The sequence below is a fragment of the Syngnathus floridae genome, chromosome 15 (genome assembly GCF_059516105.1).
Source record: "Syngnathus floridae isolate MCC-2025c chromosome 15, RoL_Sflo_1.0, whole genome shotgun sequence".
Taxonomy (NCBI): Eukaryota; Metazoa; Chordata; class Actinopteri; order Syngnathiformes; family Syngnathidae; genus Syngnathus; species Syngnathus floridae.
In genome coordinates, this window is record NC_142427.1 from 5,244,229 (window position 1) to 5,262,768 (window position 18,540).

Sequence of the window (18,540 nt, forward strand, 5' to 3'; positions counted from 1 at the left end):
TACAACGCAGCTGTAGTGTTATTAATTATGTCAACGCAAAATGCAAATTGAAATAATTGTATTTTTCTTCCAGAGTTTCATGAAAGGTTTGTTAATCAAAGACCCACAGATGCGACTGTCATGGCCAGAGCTACTGCATCATCCTTTTGTTGCTAATGGTGTTAAAGGTGACAACATAAAAAAATTGCAAATTAGCCTGGCATTTGTGTGGTACTAACACAGCGGTGTGTTGGCAGTGATTCCAGACGAAGCTATTTTTAGTCCTCTAACAGCCACACTTGACCCAGACATGTTGGCGCGGAAACTGAAACAAATGGCAGAAAAGACGTCAACAGACAATGGAGAGAGGAGAATATTTCGAAAGCTTCGAGAGCAAAGAAACAAAAGCAACATGAAGAAAGTGGTTGGTAGCGCTAATGTGAACCAGATACATATTTTAAAGCAACACATTCCAGAAAAAGATGAAATGTGAATTTACAAAAAGGATGATCTGTCTAACAGGAAAAGAGGGATGGAGTAGAATCTGAAGGAGATTGCGGAGCGGCAGTAATGCAACTTTTGGATTCATCCGCCCCTGTTGATATCGCCTTACATAATTCAACCTTTGCACCTCCAAGTTTTGATCAAACCAACCAAATTGAGACTACATCAAGTCAATCAGACAGGTTTGGCTCAAGTAACTAAACCTCACTGGCGGAGCTAGCATTTGCTACACTAGTGGAGCTAGCATTAGCTATTGTTTTTTTGTTTTTTTTCCAGCTCTACATTGGTCATTTTTGGTGTGTGTATGATTTCTGCAGGGGTCCCATCAGTCGGGACTATGAACGAGAGTTTCCCTCAGTAGAGGTTGGGCCACGACTACAGACAAGGACACGCAAACGTTCCACAGTAATACATGAAATTATTCGCCAGCACTGCTCATAACTTCATGGTAGATCACTGAAAATGCATTTTTCATACTTCCAGGCAGCTGACAGTGAGGAATTCTGGGAGAAGCTTCTTGAGGAGTCAGATCCAAGCCAACAAAACCAAGAAGAGCTCAACTACAGTACCATTATTTCCAAACTGAGATCCGCCATTTTAGTGTTGAAGCAAGAGGTAATTAAGTGCTGTTTTTAAATGACGTAATTGATACAATTACACTCATTTCATTTTGTTTTCTCTGCTAAGTTGCGTGATGGTGTCCTAAAAAACACGTGCCACATTGGCTACCCACTGAAGGTCCTGCACAACCTGATTCTGACCTCCGACCTTGCCCTGAGGAACCACATTAACAGTGAACTTGGACTGCCATGTCTCCTCTTCGATTTGATTCATGATTGTGTTGCGAACTCACACTTCATTGAGGTGGTCATTAGAAATATTCAGTCAGTAACATCCAATATAAGAATGTCCGAATACTATCATGGAACCTTTTGTTGAACCTTTTACCGAGCAGCAGCCGTGGAGTCTCCAAACACTTGGAGAAATGATTGCGGTGCTGTTGCTCTACTGGGACAGGAACAATGATTGGCTGAAGGAAGAAAATAGGTTGAGCATTCATTTTTCTTCACAATGGTGTTGTTTATGTCGAGGTAGCAGTCCCGGATCATTGAAACTCATTGTCTACCTGTAGAGCTGAAGACTTGATCAAGCCCTTTGTGACAATTCTTCATCAAGCTAACCTCAGTCCTTTAGTTGTAAGTATCAGATGCAGATTCTGTATGAATACGTCATAAGGCCTCTGAGAATGACAGAATATTATTTAGGTCATATTTGTTTCTCAAATACAAAAAGTTTTTTTTGGGCCACTTAAGTGACTTAACTGGCTAGTTGACTATTGACTTTGTTCTCCTATAGCCTCTATCGGCCTCCGTTTTGTCCCTCTTTGCTCGACACGGGGTTGCTGTCAATGTTGATGTGGACATGCTCGGCTTCTTGCTGAAAGAGCACGTATCTGGATCACATCAAGTAAGTGATCTGTTTTTCGGAGGTAATGTGAAATCTGTATATTAGTTGACATTTTGTTTGTTACATGTTTGTCTATGTTCGCCACCTCAAAAGCTCCAATTTGCATTCCTGTCGGACAGGGGGCTCTGTGACGGTCTTCTGTATTTACTTGTGCACACACTCTCTGAGGTCAGCCAACAAAAAGTGCTCGTGTAGATGACATTTGGAGTGGTTGTCAAACATCAGTGGCTCTTAACTATGCTTGTTTTGAATCACTCCAACAGCATGGATGTGGATTTTCATGTTTGGATCCACATACATTTTATCGTCTTTGGAAAAGGACTGGAACATCGTTAGTTTGGACAACGCCAGAAATGGACTTTTGTTCAACAAATGGTAGAAAACATGATTAGTTGAAAAAGATTCACAGCGCACTTACCTGTTTGTGTTTTATTTTTTCAGGACTTTACTTCCTCATGTGTGCCACCTTGATGGTCTTTTGCAATGATCCATATTCATATATTTCTCTCTATTCTAAGAGCAAGTCAACATTTATTTATACTCTTGTTTGGCTGCTGAGCCCTGAATGGTTTGTGTTGATTATTTTATTTTTGCATTTCAAGTTCGAATATAAATCATTGCAATGAGTCTGTTTTTTTCTAGTCGTCCTTGGTTTGCTGAAGGCAGTCCAGTGAAACTTGAAGAGGGTCTTCAACACGAGAACTTTATTGAGTTGAGCTGCCACTTCCTTTGCCTTCCATTTGCTTTGGACCTGACTTCACACACCAGTTCCAGGATATTGCAGTTGTATGATAGCTGCGGTGTTGCGAAAGGGCTTCTGCAGGTAAACACTCTTATTTTTGGACTCCTGGCACAGCAAACATTTAGAGATGACAGAGGGATCACGAGGCACAGACATGTCTTTTTAATTGGCAAAGAACATCCGATTTGTAGTTTTCTGTTTGATGATGATTTTGACATCTGTTTTCTATTTTGCCAGGTGATTGAAACTCTTCCTGTTTCATTAGTGGATCTGCCACTGTCACTTCTACGTCGCTTGTTGCTATGTGACCGTCAGCACTCTGTTTCCCGCCTCAGTAAAGCTGCTCGCGGCTTTTTCTCTGCACCGGCGCTCACTCCGTTGGGTCAGCAGACATCGACCAGAACCGCCAGCTCTTTACTCTCTGATTTGCTGCAGCATGATGAGCTCGGGGACTCTGCTGTAGAACTCCTTTCTGTGTTATACCTCATCACTTGTTTTTGCTCCAATTCGAGTCACATTCAGCTTTACCTTGAATCGTCCGTGCTGCTCCAGGCGCTCAATCACTCTTACGGACCGATCAAGGCCGCCACATGCAAGACTTTGGGAATGTTGTATCCATTCAAGTCCCCCAATATGCACAATTTACATCCGGACATATTCAAAAGCATGATTGACCTTCTCGAGGATTCTAATGTGCAGGTGAGGCAGGCGGCTTGCTTGTCAGTTGGCAAATGGTTGGGTCATATTGCAGTGCAGGCAAAGTTGAAAGTAGAAAGGCCCAGTGGAAATGTCGGCAACAATATGGACTGGTTAAAAGAAGACAGTGATGAAAACAAGGGTTCAAGCCGAGAGACAGCCATTGGGATAGCAGAGAATGTGTTGGATCGTCGCGATATGAGGATGTGGCTTGAAAAAACGAGAATGACGGGTGCCACTCTTGCATCACTGACCTCTGACCCTGATGCTCGCACTCGTCTCTACGCTTGTGCAGCTCTGGGAAACCTGCTGCATGTTCAAGGCGCCATACCCGAGCTGCTTGAAGAGAGAGTGTCCAGATTACTTCTGAGAGCCGCCTGCACAGATTCCCACAAGGCAGTGAGAGAAAATGCCATTGCAACTTTAATTTTGTACACACATCAGGACTCAATGCTCGAGGTAAGAAATGAACAGCACAAGTCAATCCTGTTAATTGTTGCCTACTTATCGCTTGAATTTTGTAGACCATATTCATGATGTATGCATGTTGGTCCATACATGTGTCCTTTCTGTCTTATGTCAAGGTTCTGCTGTCCCTAAATGCTGAAAAGGAACTTCTTCGGGCGTCACAGCATGCACCTTGTGATTGTGACTATCTTCCTCTCATCAGACAACTGAAAGTTAATTGAGAGAAATCCCAGGTTGTCATAAATTATTTAATTTTAATTGGAAAAGCTTGGTACTTTTAACAAAATGGCACTGTAAGGATGTGTGCAAAACATGACTTTTTATATCGGCTTGGCTCAATCTCTCGTACTGAGTCAATGAAAAGTGTTATCCAAAATGTTCTAACTTAATTTGATGATGAGAAGCAGTAAGGATGGCATGGATGTTTCCCCTGCATGTGCATGTCCGTGCTGAGTTAGTATTCCTTTACAGACATGATAAATTTGCGACATTTAGTGGATATTAAAAGTACTACAGTCCACTAACACAGCTATTGTCTAACAGTGGTCTGCCGCCCTTTAGTGGTAATCCTCAAACCTGATGATCATGTCAGTGTCCTTGACCGAGGCATTTTATATTTATATTTTTCTCCAAGTAGGGCCTGGCTTCGTCATTCACGGCAGCATCAATTTACTTTTTATGTGTCTTCTTGGATTTTCACCAAGTGAAGAACAGGCCCCACCTCCCCCCAAGCAAAATTACAAAGGGCGTGGCTTGGTTATAGGGTAATAGATTTCAACTTTGAAGGTGGTGGGTCCAATCCTCAAGTCAATTTACACTTGATTTACCCCCGGTCATCCGCGTAACAGGCGGAGATTTGTTTTCCAGCTAATTTTGTGAATCATTTACCATACAAGTTATGTCAATTGTAGCTGTGATTCTCAAAATAGACATGCAAATGTAAATAAATAACCTGTATAGTTAGTGTAAAATAAAATATTCCACCATAGCAGTGATACCCGAGTTGCTTCTTGGTTATAATGGTGGTCCCTTGGACAAAACCAGTTGAACACCCCTATTCTAGCATACCATGTAACCGTAACAAACTCTATTTAACCCACACTTGTATCCCATGATTTTCAAAAGACTTGCATTTGAAATACGACCTATAGTTATGTTATACAAATGCATTGTTCTAATGACAGACTAGATATTTTCAAAGACAAGCTTAAATATATCACCAACGGGGGCATAAAAAGACGGGTAATTTTTATAATGATTTGATTTTTATAATATTTTATTTTTGATCCAAGAAAATTTAGACGAAAAACATCTGTCAGACATGTTTACAGTTGGAGCCTGTTGCTAGGAACGCGTGTTCTGTTGCTAGGCTAGGGACCCAATTTAACAGCTGTCCATTAAAAAGCCTGATTTTATTTCTCACCTTCAAACGTAAAAGAAATATCAAATTAAACCTAATTTCAAATTAAACCAAGAAATGACAATCGCAAAGAATTTTCTATGTTAATTATCAAAGACAATTCTATTTTAAATTGTATATTGGAGCTTTTGTAACTCGGCAGCTGGACCTTTACACCAGGATTTTGTTTTCCAAATTCAGCGTCCCCAAGTTGTAATGATCCTGTCAAACATACAAAACTGCAGCCGCGCTAAGACGTCAATTTCAGCCAATCGTGTATACTGTATTCCATTTTTTAATATGCTGAATAATTTCATTCACGTTAACATGTGATCAACATCTGCTCAAGCCCATCTGCAAAATATGAATTCGTATCACGTTTTAGAACTGGTGGGAGAGGGCTCGTTTGGTCGCGTTCACAAAGGGATGAAGAAATTTACGGGTCAAGTAAGTTGCTTTCGAAATTTTTTATTTGCAAACTATTTTTTCCACAAAAATAACGAACTTTTTTTTCCATCCGTGTCCAGGTCGTGGCTCTCAAGTTCATGCCAAAGATGGGTCGCTCAAACAAAGAACTGCAAAGTCTTAAGAAGGAAATTGAAATAATGAGTAACCTTCAGCATCCAAACATTGTGAAATTTTATGACAGCTTTGAAACTGAAACAGAGGTGTGTTCTTACTCTACCAGCGCAAGTTTTCCATTCTTTGAGCCGTACTGTATTTAACTATTGAAAAATCGTATATCAATGCTGAAACAAGGATGATCTTGTCTCACGTTACTCACAAATTTACATAGTGTGAAATGTGAACCTGATGAGTGAACCCCAAACTGTTATTCTGCCCTAAGAATGGCAACAGGTGGATTCACAGTCAACCTTCTGCCATCTAGTGGAACAGCATTTAATTGCCATTCCTCCTGCACGCGACTGGTATAGAAGACTGCTTCAACTACTTCAACTGATAATTTACCCGTTCTAATAGGTTGTTGTTGTGACCGAGTATGCAGAGGGTCAGTTGTTCCAGATTATTGAAGATGATGGCAGTTTACCAGAAAGTCAGGTACGAGCATCATCCGACATGAATGTAGTACGACAATTTCATATTTTATGTTTTTTTATTTCTTATATTTTTAAGGTTTGTGAGATTGCCTGCCAGCTCGTGTCAGCGTTGTATTATTTGCACTCCCGCCGTATCCTGCATCGAGACATGAAGCCACAAAATATCCTCTTTGATAAAAACGGTGTGGTGAAATTATGTGACTTTGGGTACGTAAGCTTATCAACACAATGACATGTGACTATATGTAATCTGCATAAAATAAATGTGATGCAATGTTTTTATTAGGTTTGCTCGGGCAATGAGTGTCTCCACCATGGTGCTGACTTCTATCAAGGGAACACCACTTTATATGTCCCCTGAGTTAGTTGCAGAGAAGCCTTATGACCACACCGCTGACCTCTGGTCCCTGGGCTGCATCCTTTATGAACTCCTCACAGGGGTTCCTCCATTCTACACCAATTCTATTTTCCATCTGGTGCAGCTCATTGTGAAAGACCCCATCAAATGGCCAGACACTATGAGCAGCACATGCATGGTACAAAACAACTGCAGCTTTAGTTATCATATCAATTTATATTGTGTATTGATATACTTTCACCCTCCAGAGTTTTCTGAAAGGTTTGTTGACGAAAGACCCTCAGAAGCGACTGTCATGGCCAGAGCTCCTCCATCATCCTTTTGTTGCTGATGGTGTTCTAGGTGACGTGCTGTTTTAACGCAGTATATTGTCCTTAATACGGGTACTTAATATAGTGATGTGTTGGCAGTGATTCCAGACACAGGTGTTTTCAGTCCACTGACAGTCACGCCTGACCCAGATATGCTGGCACTGAAACTGAAACAAATGGCAGAAAAGACGTCACTAAACTCTGGAGAGAGCAAAATATTGAGAAAGGTCAAAGAGCAGAGGAGCAAAAGTAACGCAAAGAAACCATCTGACAGTGCCCAAGTAAGTACGTTATTTTAACCATTTAAAAACAACAATGAAACTATTTGTATTCTTTTACAGAATATGATGGATGAACTGCAAAGTGAAGAGACCAATTCTGTGTTGACAGTAGCGTCCCCTGGTGACACCTCTGTAGCCTCAATTCAGTCATCTTTTAAAGCCCCTTCAAGTGCATTTCCAAGGACTCATACTGGCACCCTGCAAAAAAGGTCTTTGTGAACTGTTGTATGTTACACAAGATTTTGGTATACTAGATTGTGTACTGTACTTACTGTTTCTTCAGGGGTCCAATCAGTCAGGACTACGAACGTGAGTTCCCCTCCATAGAAGTCGGGCCACGACTAAACCAAAGGACACTCAAGAACAAACCTGAAGTCACTGCACATATGTCAAGTTCCATAGTAAGGCCAATTAATTTATATCAGTTTGTATCTTTGCTTATAGAAAAGACCTGAGTGACATGAAACTAACACCTATGGGTGGAAACTTGTTTTTTCAGGCAGCTGACAGTGAGGATTTTTGGTTGAAGCTTGTTGAGGAATCCGATCCAAGCGGAAAAACGCAAGACCCATTAAACTACCGCATTGTTATTGTTAAAGTGAAATCCACAATTTTAGCATTTAAGCAGCAGGTAATTTGGTGCAGTTTTCAACTGAACATGAAATTAATTTCATGTAATCACATTAATTTTAGTCTTGGTTCTCTGTTTAGCTAGATGATGGTGTGCTGAAAGACATTCGGTCCATTCACCTTCCGCTCAAGGTCCTAGAGAACCTGATTCTGACCTCTGACCTTGCCATAAGGAACCACATAGGCAGTGAACTTGGACTGCCAAGTCTTCTCATTGACATAGTTCACGACTTTGTGGAAAACTCGCGTCTCACTGAGGTGGAAGTTAAAAAGATATTCTGTAAATGACGAGTTTGTATTCTGATAAAAATGTCATAAGATCCAAAATTTTACCGCACAGCAACCGTGGAGTCTGCCAACACTTGGAGAAATGATTGTTGTGCTGCTGATCTTCTGGGACAAAAACTATGACAGCTTAAAAGCAGAAAATAGGTTTGATCATCCATTTTCCTTCTGTGGTTTACAGTTGATATAGAAAGTCTACACACCCCTATTCAAATGGGTCACCTACTTTAAAAGATTTTTATAACCACTGCACATTAACTCATTGAATATTTGTGCATGTAGACCCGAACGATTCATCAAGCCTTTTATGACCATCCTTAACCAAGAGGAACTCAATCCCTTAGCCGTGAGTACTCAATGAGTAAAAAGATGGTTATCCTTTATTATTTGATCACATGATTGCCTTTCCTCCATAAGCCTCTGGCTGCAGATATTTTATCTGTGTTGAGCCAGCATGACATTGCTGTTCAAGCTGATGTGAAAAGGCTGCTTTCCTTGCTGAAAGAACTTGTCAGTGGTTCACGTCAGGTAAACAATGTGAGAAAGTTTTAATTTCAATGAATTTAGGATTTTTTGAACAGAAAAATGTTCTACTTCAACAGCTCCAAGTTCCACTCCCGCCAGGTCGAGGACTCTGTGACGGCCTCCTCGCCTTGCTCTTCCACACGGTGGATGAGGTCAGTAATTCTAGAGTGTGAACGTTCTCATATGCCATCTCGGCAAATAGTCACAAATGACTAAATGGAACTCGGCCCCACTGAGCACCATCCCAAATCATTTTGAATATCCCTCACAGCATGATGATGCTTCTTTATGTTGGGATGCACTCATACTAAATCACCTTTGGGAAGGGATTGGCACTGCGCTGGCAAAGACCAAGCCAGACATGGATTTGTGTTCAGCAAATGGTAAACACACACAATTAATGAAGTAAATCTCTTATCTCTGGAAATACTCATCATTTTCCATGTTTTTTTTTCCAGGTCTGCATTTTCTTATGTCTGTCTCATTATTGGTCTTCTCCAAGGATCCATATTGGTATATTTCCCTGTTTACTGAGAACAACTCAAAATTTGTATACACTCTTGGCTGGCTGCTGAGCTCTGAATGGTTGGTGTTGATGATTCCTTCAGATGTCTTCAAAATGTTTCATTTTTACCATCGTAGAGCAACACTAAAACTAACCCCCCCCCCAATAGTATATTTGCAGAGGGCCATTCAGGTCCGTTGGAGGAGGGTTTGAGTGGGGAGAGCTTCATCGAGTTGAGCTGCCACTTCCTGTGCCTTCCATTTGCTTTGGACTTGAATTCATGCACCAGTTCTAGAATATTGCACTTGTATGACAGCTGCGGTGTGGTTAAAGGGCTTCTGGAGGTTAGTGCATCCTGATGTTAACACAACAACAAGAAATAATAGTAATGTGAATTTAGGATTTTGTCACAGGAGATATAATCTATGTCAACGTTCATTTTGTTTCGGTACGAAATAATCATAATTCAGTGGCGCAACGAAGGATGATATTTGCAAAATACTCATATCAGACATCTCATTATTTTGGATATTTCTCCCTGTTATTTTTAGTATTCTTTTTTATCTGCTTATTTTGATGTGTGTTGTTTTATATTTTGGTAGGTGATTCAAACGCTTCCTGTTTCATTAGTGGAGCTGCCACTGTCACTTCTGCGCCGCTTGTTGCTGCGCGACCGTCAACGCTTTGTTTTCCACCTTGGTAAAGCTGCTCGTGGATTTTTCTCTGCACCGGCGCTCAGTCCGTCGGGCCAGCAGACACCGCCCAGAACTGCAAGTTCTTTGCTCTCTGATTTGCTTCAGCGAGATGAGCTCGGGGACTCTGCTGTAGAGCTCCTCTCCCTGTTATACCTCCTCGGCCGTTTTTGCCCTCACTCTGGTCACCTCCAGCTTCACATTGAATCATCCGTGTTACTGCAGGCGCTCACTCATGCTTATGACCCAATCAAGGCCGCCACATGCAAAGTTTTGGGAAATTTATACCCATTCAGGTCACCCAAATTGCCCAATTTAAGCGTTATCATTTTTAAAAGCATGATAGACCTTCTCGAGGACTCTAATGTGCATGTGCGGCAGGTGGCTTGCTTGTCAGTTGGCAAATGGTTAGGTTATATTGCAGTGAAAGTTGCATCTAACGCAGGAAGGCGGCTAATAATGAAAGACAATGAAGCACACAGGGGTTCAAGCAGGGAGAATATAGACAAGCCAGGTGATGATGAGATGAGACCATGGCTGGAAGAAGCCAGGATGACGGGAGCCGCACTGGCGTCACTGACCTCTGACCCGAATGCCCACACTCGTCACCATGCCTGCGCAGCTCTGGGAAACCTGCTACATGTTCAAGGCGCCATCTCCGAGCTGCTGCAAGAAAGCGTGTCCAGACTACTTCTGAGAGCCGCATGCACCGATTCCCACAATGTAGTGAGAGAAGCCGCCATTGCAACTTTGAGTTTGTACATCCAGCAGGATGCATTGCGACAGGTAAGGAAAGGAATGCACTCTCGTCATAGCGTTATTTTTATCATCACTGCAAATTATGTCTGATTGTATTTTTGTAATTCCCAGGTCTTAATATCACTGGATGCCAGAGGACAACTACTCCAGGCTCAACATACACCTCTACAATGTGACTATCTTCCTCTTATGAGACAGCTCCAGACAGACATTGATAACAATTCATAAATTTTTCACCTTTGTTGTGTCTGCCAGGAAAGCATATTGTAATATTGATGAAATTGAATGCAATAATTATTGCAAAAAGACTCAAATGAATCCCAAAAATGGAAAGTGCATGAATATAACTGTTTGAATCACAGTAAAGTGGTTGATATCCAAATTACAAAGTTTTAAAAATGTGTTATAAGGGCTGTGAATGGACATATAGGCTTTATGATATTAGCAATAGAAATATGATGTACTGAATATTTTATCCATCCCTGTAGCAGTTCATTCGCTTGGCTTGCAGGTGGCGTGAGATCAATTCATATTCATGACTGTGTAAAGGTGAATGCGTGGCGCCTGATAAAATTGTGTTTTGTCTCTCCCGCTACTTGTGGCACTTGTCTTTGTCCTTGTCTGTTATTTATCCTTTTTTGAATTTGGCACTTGTATTCTTGCACTCTTGTACGCTGATGTGACAAGTAAATCTCCCCACTGTGATATGAATAAAGTTCTATCATCAATCATCATCATCAATGATTGTCTCTATATGTGCTGCCCCCTTGTGGTACATATTAAATAAACCAGCGCACAGTAGCTCTTGCGCACTTTTTAGATTCATACTAAACATTATTGTCTGCATGTAGGCCCAAGTGTGTAAACAGTCTTATTTCCCTCGCAATTAGGTTGCCAACACTTCACCCTGGCACCTATGGACATGTTTAAGGAAAAGTGAACGAAATGTGGAAACAGGAGTGTTTTCAAATGTCAAGCTCTTCCTTGAGTAAGCTTAATAAGTAAAGCAGAGAATGACCACTATGAAACAGCATTCTGCATGTTTTTAACTTGAAAAGCACTTCCTCGTAAAGGACACACAGTTGAAGCTCTATAAAAACATGTAGTGTAAACGAGCTGAGGATGCTCCATGCCAACATAAACCTATTTAACTGCCAAGAAAAACGTCATCAATCAAACTGACAGACGGTTCTCAACAGCCCCTTAAACACTGATGTTCAACCAATTCATCCCATCCACAAATAATGAGCAAACATCCATTAATGATGTTATTTTAATGATGCTGAAAACAACTTATTTGAATGTTGCTCAGAGTACATTACTTGACAGGCTTCCTGTCTGTGATACACTTTTAGATTGTTTGTTTTCACTAATATGCATTCTACCTCTTTTCGCATGGGGAAATTTCCAATAAAAACAAATGAGGCTTGTGGATTGAATGTATTCCATATATGCTCCTTTACATTATTTGATCTTCTGCACACAATCTTGTCCTTTCTAAAAAGGGTCATTTCTTATTGTTTCAGAGATGTTGAAATGACATAAAAATGTCCAAATCTAATTTAGGTAAACCTCCGCCTCTTTGAGGACGTCCTGTTTTTGATTAAAGTAGTCTCTGAACCAGGAAATGTGCTCCTTCTTCTCTTGGACGGTCAGATAAGGGTTTCTGGACAAACCGGTCACCACAAGCTCCATGAAATGTCGCACTGGCCCCTGCCTGGGGAAGCCCTCCTCCAGGTGTTTCTCCAGGAAGACATGTTCATGGAAAGGAACGCTGGCTTCCTCCTCGAGGCCTGATGAAAGGAACGACCACGGTCATTCATTGTTTCCTCTACATAGTTACAGCTGTTATGAACTCACCTGCTTCATTGTCAATTGGGTAGTGCCACAGTTTCCCTTCTTTGGTCCACTGAATCATCTCCTCAAAGGCATTTCGGGGCATTTGGTTCACAGAAGAAGCCAGCTGGTTGACAAAGTCGGCATCCCACAGGGTTGGTCGAGCTAAAAAGCAGCTTAGTGTGAAAATTGGGAGTAAAATCGAGTAAGGCATGTTCAACTCAAACCCGGCTTGCATGTTCTCCCTGTCCACGAGTGCGTTTAAGTAATCACCAAATGTTGCATCTACTCTGTCTTCATCAGAAGTGGATGAGAAGATGTTGAGTCTTCTACCGGTGAACAGGTTCTTCCTAAAAATAAATAAACATTAACATTTCAGCATTACCTGACAACAACAATGGTCACATATCAAACAACTTACTTCTTACGAACGCTGTCCAGCTCTGCAGTGATTCCTCGATCGTGTGCGTAGCCCCGCCCATCGTCATCAAACCGAATCTGATTGGCTGGCCAAGCATTCTGTCGACTGGATTTCTTTCCCACTTTCATGTCAGCTATAAGCACTCTAAAAAATCCAAAGATCCTTGGGTTAATATCAAACAAGTGTACAACTGCAAAATAATGTGGTGGTTGGTGAGTGTCAGGTTCTAATTTGATGACATAATTGACGCTAATGTACCCCAGGTTGTTCACGTCACCCTTCTTGTGAGCCTCGGTGATGGACTCATGCTGTCTCAGTTGCTTGAGCAGTTCAGACTCTGCCTGAACGGGGTTAGGAAATGTGGAAGCAGCAGCTGAAGCGGCTGCAAGCAGTTCTGGATTCAGTGTCTGACTAAAAGAAAAGAAAAGAAAAGAAAAGACAGAAATGTTAAAAAACACTGCATTGTTGCTGCCGTGAACAGGACAGCCAAAATAATTAGCTGTTTAGAAAATGATGGGAAAAAAACTTACGTCTGGGCTGAAGCCTCATCTGAAGCTTTTTGAAACATGCTAATGGTGCTCTCCATAGTGGCTGGGGTGGACTTAGGATGGGAGACACCTTGCTTAACTTTCACATTTTTAAGCCTTCTTTTGCTAGTGACATCCACCTTCATAGCTCCGAGAAGTTCAAGAAGATTCTCCTTTCCGCTCTTGGCTGCAACAGGCGAAGCTTCGTTTCCCTTAGCGGCACCCTTCTTAATATTGTCTCCAAGATTTTGTTCATCCTGTTTGTTGACTTCAGTGGAATCTTGTGTTGGTTGTTCACTCACCGTTTCTGTGGGATCAGGCTCTTTATCTGTTTTATTGGAATTGTGTGCATTGTCACATAATTTGACCGAGCTTGTGTTTAGGTATTTGGCCGTACAAACACTGGACACCCTATGAGAAAAGAAAACCATTGTGATGTCAAAAGTAACAAGTCACAGGCTGCATTCATCAGTAAGTAGTAATGTATATGCATTGAAGGATCAATACGTCAAACTTGTAGTATTTATGAAATTATATTGGTAAACAGTGCCCTCAATAAAGATGCAGTAGCAAAAAGCAACTCACCTCCAAACTAATAGTGTAGCCGTGTCACATTCTATTAACGAAATGCGCGACCCAGATATATTCACTGATGATTTTTGAGCCGCATGCAATGTGCGGGATAAGAATCTGAACATGATTACGTCAAAATATGCCCTTCCTCGAGCCTAACATGCGTCTTTGTTGTATCAGCGAAACAGTTCCCCGTAAACTCAAATGGTGGTATAGGTTCCGAGACAAACGTTGGCTACGTTTTAGTGCACATAAAAGTATTCGACTAGATTTGTAGCTCCCAAATATAAATACATATTTATCAAATACATGAATACAAGTAATTTCACATATTATTAAAACACGTCTTGGACACAGTTCATTCTATGCCGTCGTCCCGTGATAACACAACCGGAAGTTGACTCAAAATGGCGACGGAACACAAGCGTTCCATCAAGAATGGAGGGTCCTGTTGCTTTCTGCGATTTGCTTAGTTATTTGTATTGAGAATGGAGTACATCAGCGATTGCTTAGCTTTGCGAAACATGTCTCGTTGCATATTTCAACACTGAGTGTTCATATTAGTGTAAGTTATCCCCTACCCACCGAAAGGAGAACGTTTTCTGCAGGTAAAGTGAAAAACGTCCACTAAAGCTAAGTCAGTTAGCTTCAAGGCTAACACACAACTGCATACTCAAGCCTACTACAGCTTCACAATGAACGCTATATACAAACGAGATATCTTATTTTTATTTATTATTTTTAGTTGTGCTGTTTGAATTACAGAGTTGATGTGCGTGAAGTTCATTGAAAGTTTTTTTTTTTCGTCAGAGCGATTTACCCGCCTTCTTTTGCCCTGACATCACGGATTATATTTTGCTCTCTTACCTCACCCACTCACTTACGATCAAGTTCCTTAACTCATAATGAGACGTTGGAGTTCGACCTCCTCTCAGTATTTTTGTTAACTTTTCATTTTGCATGCTTCCTGAATCATGAATCGTTGCATTGTATTGATTTACCTGTGTGTTATGTTAGTGATGGCGGAGGAAAGGCGTCAGAAGCAGTGCTCTGTAGTCCTGCCAACAGAGTCCATGAAGGCGATGGCGGAGTCCATGGGAGTGGGACAATTACAGGAGGACAGCTGTACAGCCCTAAGTGAAGAAGTCAGCTACAGAATTAAAGAAATTACACAGGTACACCACAGAGATCTGTGGGAGAAAAAAATGAAAGTTTCTATCACTATTATATAGCTTTTTGCTGCAATGGATTTGCTCACCTAATGTCTGTTACCCCTCTCGCACTCTAAAGGATGCTCTTAAATTCATGCATCACGGAAAGAGACGTAAGCTAACCACCAGTGACATTGATAATGCCCTCAAACTTAAAAATGTGGAGGTAAGGGAGAACGTACTTATTAAATGAAACAATTGCATTCATTTGTTTGGATCTACAGTGTGGTTTTTTGTTTTGTTTGATTGTTTTCTACAAATAGCCCCTGTATGGATTCCAGTCGCAAGAGTTTATCCCTTTTCGTTTCGCAAGTGGTGGTGGAAGAGAGCTTCATTTCTATGAGGAGAAGGAAGTGGACCTTAGTGATATTATTAACACACCCCTCCCCAGAGTTCCGCTGGATGTGTCTCTTAAAGGTACATGTACTATTTTAGCTGAATGTCTTTTTTTTACAACTTGCATGGCTTCTCAGTCTTCTCATGTTGCTATGCTTCTTTCCAGCCCACTGGTTAAGTATTGAGGGGATTCAACCTTCTATTCCAGAAAATCCACCACCAGGTTAGACTGTCTTAAAACTTAACGCAATTTAAAAAAAAAAAAAAGATGGGAAAAGATAATGACTTAATCTGAATGCTCTTTTTTGTAGCACCAAAAGAACAACAAAAGGCTGAATCCACAGAACCCCTCAAAGTTGTCAAACCTGGTCAGGAGGACGATGGTAACATTCCAGGCAAAAATCAGGGAGCAACGGCTACTGATGGTAAAGGTCACTATCTAGTTTTTATATTCAAATGTAACATTCATTTAATTCTTCTCTCATAAATAGCTGTTAAGTCCTTGCAACCAAACATTTTCTAATTGATCCTGACTCTGTGTATTTCAGGAAAAGAGAAGGGTCCCATACGGTTGAAACCTCGCAGCACACATGAGCTTTCTGTGGAACAGCAGCTCTACTACAAGGAGATCACTGAAGCATGTGTCGGATCCTGTGAAGCCAAGAGAGCTGTGTGTATATTCATTCATCTTGACCAAAATAATTTTTTTATAGAATGCATGATGAACACCCATTCGGCACATTTTATGCAGAAAAATAATTTAGTTTGGTGTGATTTTTTTTTTTCCCCTTGTCCTGATTTATTTGCTCTCGTTGCCATTCAGGAAGCCTTGCAAAGCATTGCCACTGATCCAGGGCTGTATCAGATGCTACCAAGATTCAGCACCTTTATTTCAGAAGGGGTGAGCATCTCTATAGAAAAAAAAAAAACTTGTCACATGAATTTTCAAGACTGTTCACTCATAAATGCTCGCTTTCTGATAGGTTCGTGTTAACGTGGTGCAAAACAACCTGGCTCTGCTGATTTACCTCATGCGGATGGTGAAAGCACTGATGGACAACCCCACTTTATACCTGGAGAAATATGTCAGTAAAAGAAACCAAGTTTTATCATTGGTTGGGATGTCTAATGTTAGTAGTTGATATCATTTCGTGTCCATTTTCTTCTGGTCTGTAGCTGCACGAGCTCATCCCGGCCGTGGTGACGTGTATCGTGAGCAAGCAGTTGTGCTTGAGACCAGACGTTGACAACCACTGGGCTTTACGGGACTTTGCTGCTCGCCTTATGGCACAGAGCTGCAAAACCTTCAGCACCACTACCAACAACATCCAGTCTCGCATCACCAAGACCTTTACTAAGGTGACCCCCCACACACACGCTTCCGCTTTCTTGAAAAGTGCCTTTTAATCATAAGTGCAAAGAAACACTTTTGAAACTCTAACATTTTTGTTTGACTCGATTTGTCTTATTAGAGTTGGTTGGATGACAAAACCCAGTGGACGACGCGGTACGGCTGCATCGCCGGACTCGCCGAACTGGGTCCTGATGTAAGTTTCCGGTTGGGTACCTAGTGTGGTTCCCTCAACGTTGTTACATCAGCACAGCCCTTCAACTTTTATCCCCGCAGGTGATAAAGACGTTGATCCTTCCTCGGCTTACTGTAGAGGGCGCTCGCATCAAAGCAGTGATGGAAGGACCAGTGATCTCAAACATTGATAAGATTGGAGCCGACCATGTTCAAAGTCTCCTGCTGGTAATTTATTTAAGAAGAATAATCCTAATGATAATCTTTTCATGACTGCCCATGTTTGTATCTAATTGAAAATGTTGTCTGCATCCCAAGAAACACTGTGCCAGTGTCATTGCCAAGATTCGACCTCCACCTGACAGCGTAGAACAATATCGGATTGACTATGGTTACCTCGCACCCATGCTGTGCTCCCATGTAATGAAGGCTCGGACCCAAGCTGCAATGCAAGCCCAGCAAGTCAACAGAACCACGTTAACAATTACTCAGGTACGCTCACGCTTGATAACAATACCACGTTTTGAGTGTTTGTTCCATGCTTGTGCGGCACATAATGATTAAAGTAACTTTCATTGTCCTTCCAACACACATTTCCACACAATATGATTGGAAATTCGATGAGTCGGTATACAAAGCAGCGACTGTTTTTGTCTCCCAGCCTCGTCCGACCCTCTCAGTCTCACAAAGTGGACTCAGTGGATCAACGGTGTCTCGCACTCCGAGCATCATTAAGGTTCCAAGCTCCCTCGCCCTGATGTCGCCAAGACCAGGGACCCCATCCCAGCCATCACCACCCGCCACTAAGTATATTGTCATGGGAACTAGCGCAGGGTCCGCCTCAACTCAGCAGGTACGTTTCAGTTCAGCAGCAATCACCAGCGAAGGCAGCGACTCAGCTGATACCGCATACATGCATTCATTCATATCTGTGATTGCCCCCCAGCAGGTAATCACCATCAACTCCTCCCAGTCGGCTTCGACGGTTACAAGCACCGTACCCAGCGCTACTTCAACCTTGCAGCCCTTGGTAAAACTAGAACCGGGAAGTGGACCTGCGTTGGCTGGTTCACGACCCATGCAGAAGTACATTGTGGTATCGCTTCCCTCGTCCACCTCTTCCATGGACAGTAAGAGCTCTGTGATCCCAACACCCATCTCAACCACACTAGAACCGACGGGGAAGTCGGACCGATCAGAGTCTCCCGGTGCCAGCACGCAGTCGCCACACTGACATTTTTCACAAGAGATTTGACCCGCATTCAAGGACTATATACTGAAAACTCCAGAATGGTGCAGAAGCAGTTGTTTAATCGTAAATTGTAAATATGTTAATGCCCAACAAGTGGCAATCTGTCACAGTGTTTCCTCAACTATTCAAATTGAGTTCATGCTCTCTCTCTCTTTTTTTTTTACCCAAAAATAAATTTCACTTTGTATTTGTATTTCTAC

At 41.7% G+C, this 18,540-nt stretch overlaps 4 protein-coding genes across 9 annotated transcripts in view; 3 read left to right on the forward strand and 1 right to left on the reverse strand.

The window, feature by feature from the left end:
• The window catches only part of LOC148386007 (serine/threonine-protein kinase 36-like), a 33,202-nt gene extending 28,351 nt beyond the window's left edge, over window positions 1-4,851 (forward strand). The window contains exons 7-22 of one of the 3 annotated variants that reach the window (XM_088398593.1): window positions 74-167; window positions 237-403; window positions 502-665; window positions 801-888; window positions 967-1,098; window positions 1,171-1,347; window positions 1,439-1,530; window positions 1,616-1,679; window positions 1,840-1,950; window positions 2,044-2,118; window positions 2,214-2,325; window positions 2,392-2,518; window positions 2,593-2,773; window positions 2,930-3,391; window positions 3,684-3,847; window positions 3,973-4,851. In XM_088398593.1, the coding sequence (XP_088254719.1) occupies window positions 74-167; window positions 237-403; window positions 502-665; window positions 801-888; window positions 967-1,098; window positions 1,171-1,347; window positions 1,439-1,530; window positions 1,616-1,679; window positions 1,840-1,950; window positions 2,044-2,118; window positions 2,214-2,325; window positions 2,392-2,518; window positions 2,593-2,773; window positions 2,930-3,391; window positions 3,684-3,758 (2,121 nt within the window). In that variant the 3' untranslated portion in view covers window positions 3,759-3,847; window positions 3,973-4,851. Of the gene's footprint in view, window positions 1-73; window positions 168-236; window positions 404-501; window positions 666-800; window positions 889-966; window positions 1,099-1,170; window positions 1,348-1,438; window positions 1,531-1,615; window positions 1,680-1,839; window positions 1,951-2,043; window positions 2,119-2,213; window positions 2,326-2,391; window positions 2,519-2,592; window positions 2,774-2,929; window positions 3,392-3,683; window positions 3,848-3,972 lie in introns of those variants that run through there. The other 2 variants (XM_088398594.1, XM_088398596.1) reach the window with 2 other exon arrangements.
• On the forward strand, window positions 3,967-11,391 carry stk36 (serine/threonine kinase 36 (fused homolog, Drosophila)). 2 transcript variants are annotated; one of them, XM_088398592.1, is made up of 21 exons: window positions 3,967-4,089; window positions 5,641-5,702; window positions 5,783-5,923; window positions 6,237-6,314; window positions 6,390-6,520; window positions 6,600-6,849; window positions 6,920-7,013; window positions 7,082-7,263; window positions 7,324-7,472; window positions 7,547-7,664; window positions 7,763-7,894; window positions 7,975-8,151; window positions 8,234-8,325; window positions 8,461-8,524; window positions 8,596-8,706; window positions 8,781-8,855; window positions 8,975-9,086; window positions 9,162-9,288; window positions 9,378-9,552; window positions 9,811-10,686; window positions 10,771-11,391. In XM_088398592.1, the coding sequence occupies exons 2-21, from the start codon at window positions 5,682-5,684 to the stop codon at window positions 10,885-10,887; spliced, it is 3,222 nt and encodes a 1,073-aa protein (XP_088254718.1). In that variant the 5' UTR covers window positions 3,967-4,089; window positions 5,641-5,681; the 3' UTR covers window positions 10,888-11,391. The 2 variants fall into 2 exon arrangements, with proteins under 2 accessions (XP_088254718.1, XP_088254717.1); XM_088398591.1 differs by lacking the exon at window positions 3,967-4,089 and having other exon boundaries at window positions 4,999-5,702.
• Window positions 11,392-11,914: 523 nt separating this feature from the next.
• Window positions 11,915-14,208, reverse strand: mrps31 (mitochondrial ribosomal protein S31). The gene is made up of 7 exons (XM_088399532.1): window positions 14,029-14,208; window positions 13,447-13,854; window positions 13,175-13,327; window positions 12,917-13,060; window positions 12,769-12,845; window positions 12,520-12,660; window positions 11,915-12,452 (listed from the first exon to the last, which is right to left on the reverse strand). The coding sequence occupies exons 1-7, from the start codon at window positions 14,139-14,141 to the stop codon at window positions 12,217-12,219; spliced, it is 1,272 nt and encodes a 423-aa protein (XP_088255658.1). The 5' UTR covers window positions 14,142-14,208; the 3' UTR covers window positions 11,915-12,216.
• A 201-nt stretch (window positions 14,209-14,409) lies between these two features.
• On the forward strand, window positions 14,410-18,533 carry taf6 (TAF6 RNA polymerase II, TATA box binding protein (TBP)-associated factor). Of its 3 annotated transcripts, none has more exons than XM_088399526.1 (15): window positions 14,410-14,624; window positions 15,034-15,191; window positions 15,307-15,393; window positions 15,491-15,644; window positions 15,730-15,786; window positions 15,875-15,994; window positions 16,112-16,233; window positions 16,387-16,464; window positions 16,547-16,648; window positions 16,740-16,922; window positions 17,036-17,110; window positions 17,191-17,316; window positions 17,407-17,580; window positions 17,750-17,941; window positions 18,038-18,533. In XM_088399526.1, exons 2-15 carry the CDS (start codon window positions 15,036-15,038, stop codon window positions 18,320-18,322), a joined length of 1,911 nt encoding a protein of 636 aa, XP_088255652.1. In that variant the 5' UTR covers window positions 14,410-14,624; window positions 15,034-15,035; the 3' UTR covers window positions 18,323-18,533. The 3 variants fall into 3 exon arrangements, with proteins under 3 accessions (XP_088255652.1, XP_088255653.1, XP_088255654.1); XM_088399527.1 differs by having other exon boundaries at window positions 15,875-15,988; window positions 18,035-18,533; XM_088399528.1 differs by having other exon boundaries at window positions 14,415-14,624; window positions 18,035-18,533.
• The last annotated feature ends 7 nt before the right edge of the window (window positions 18,534-18,540 follow it).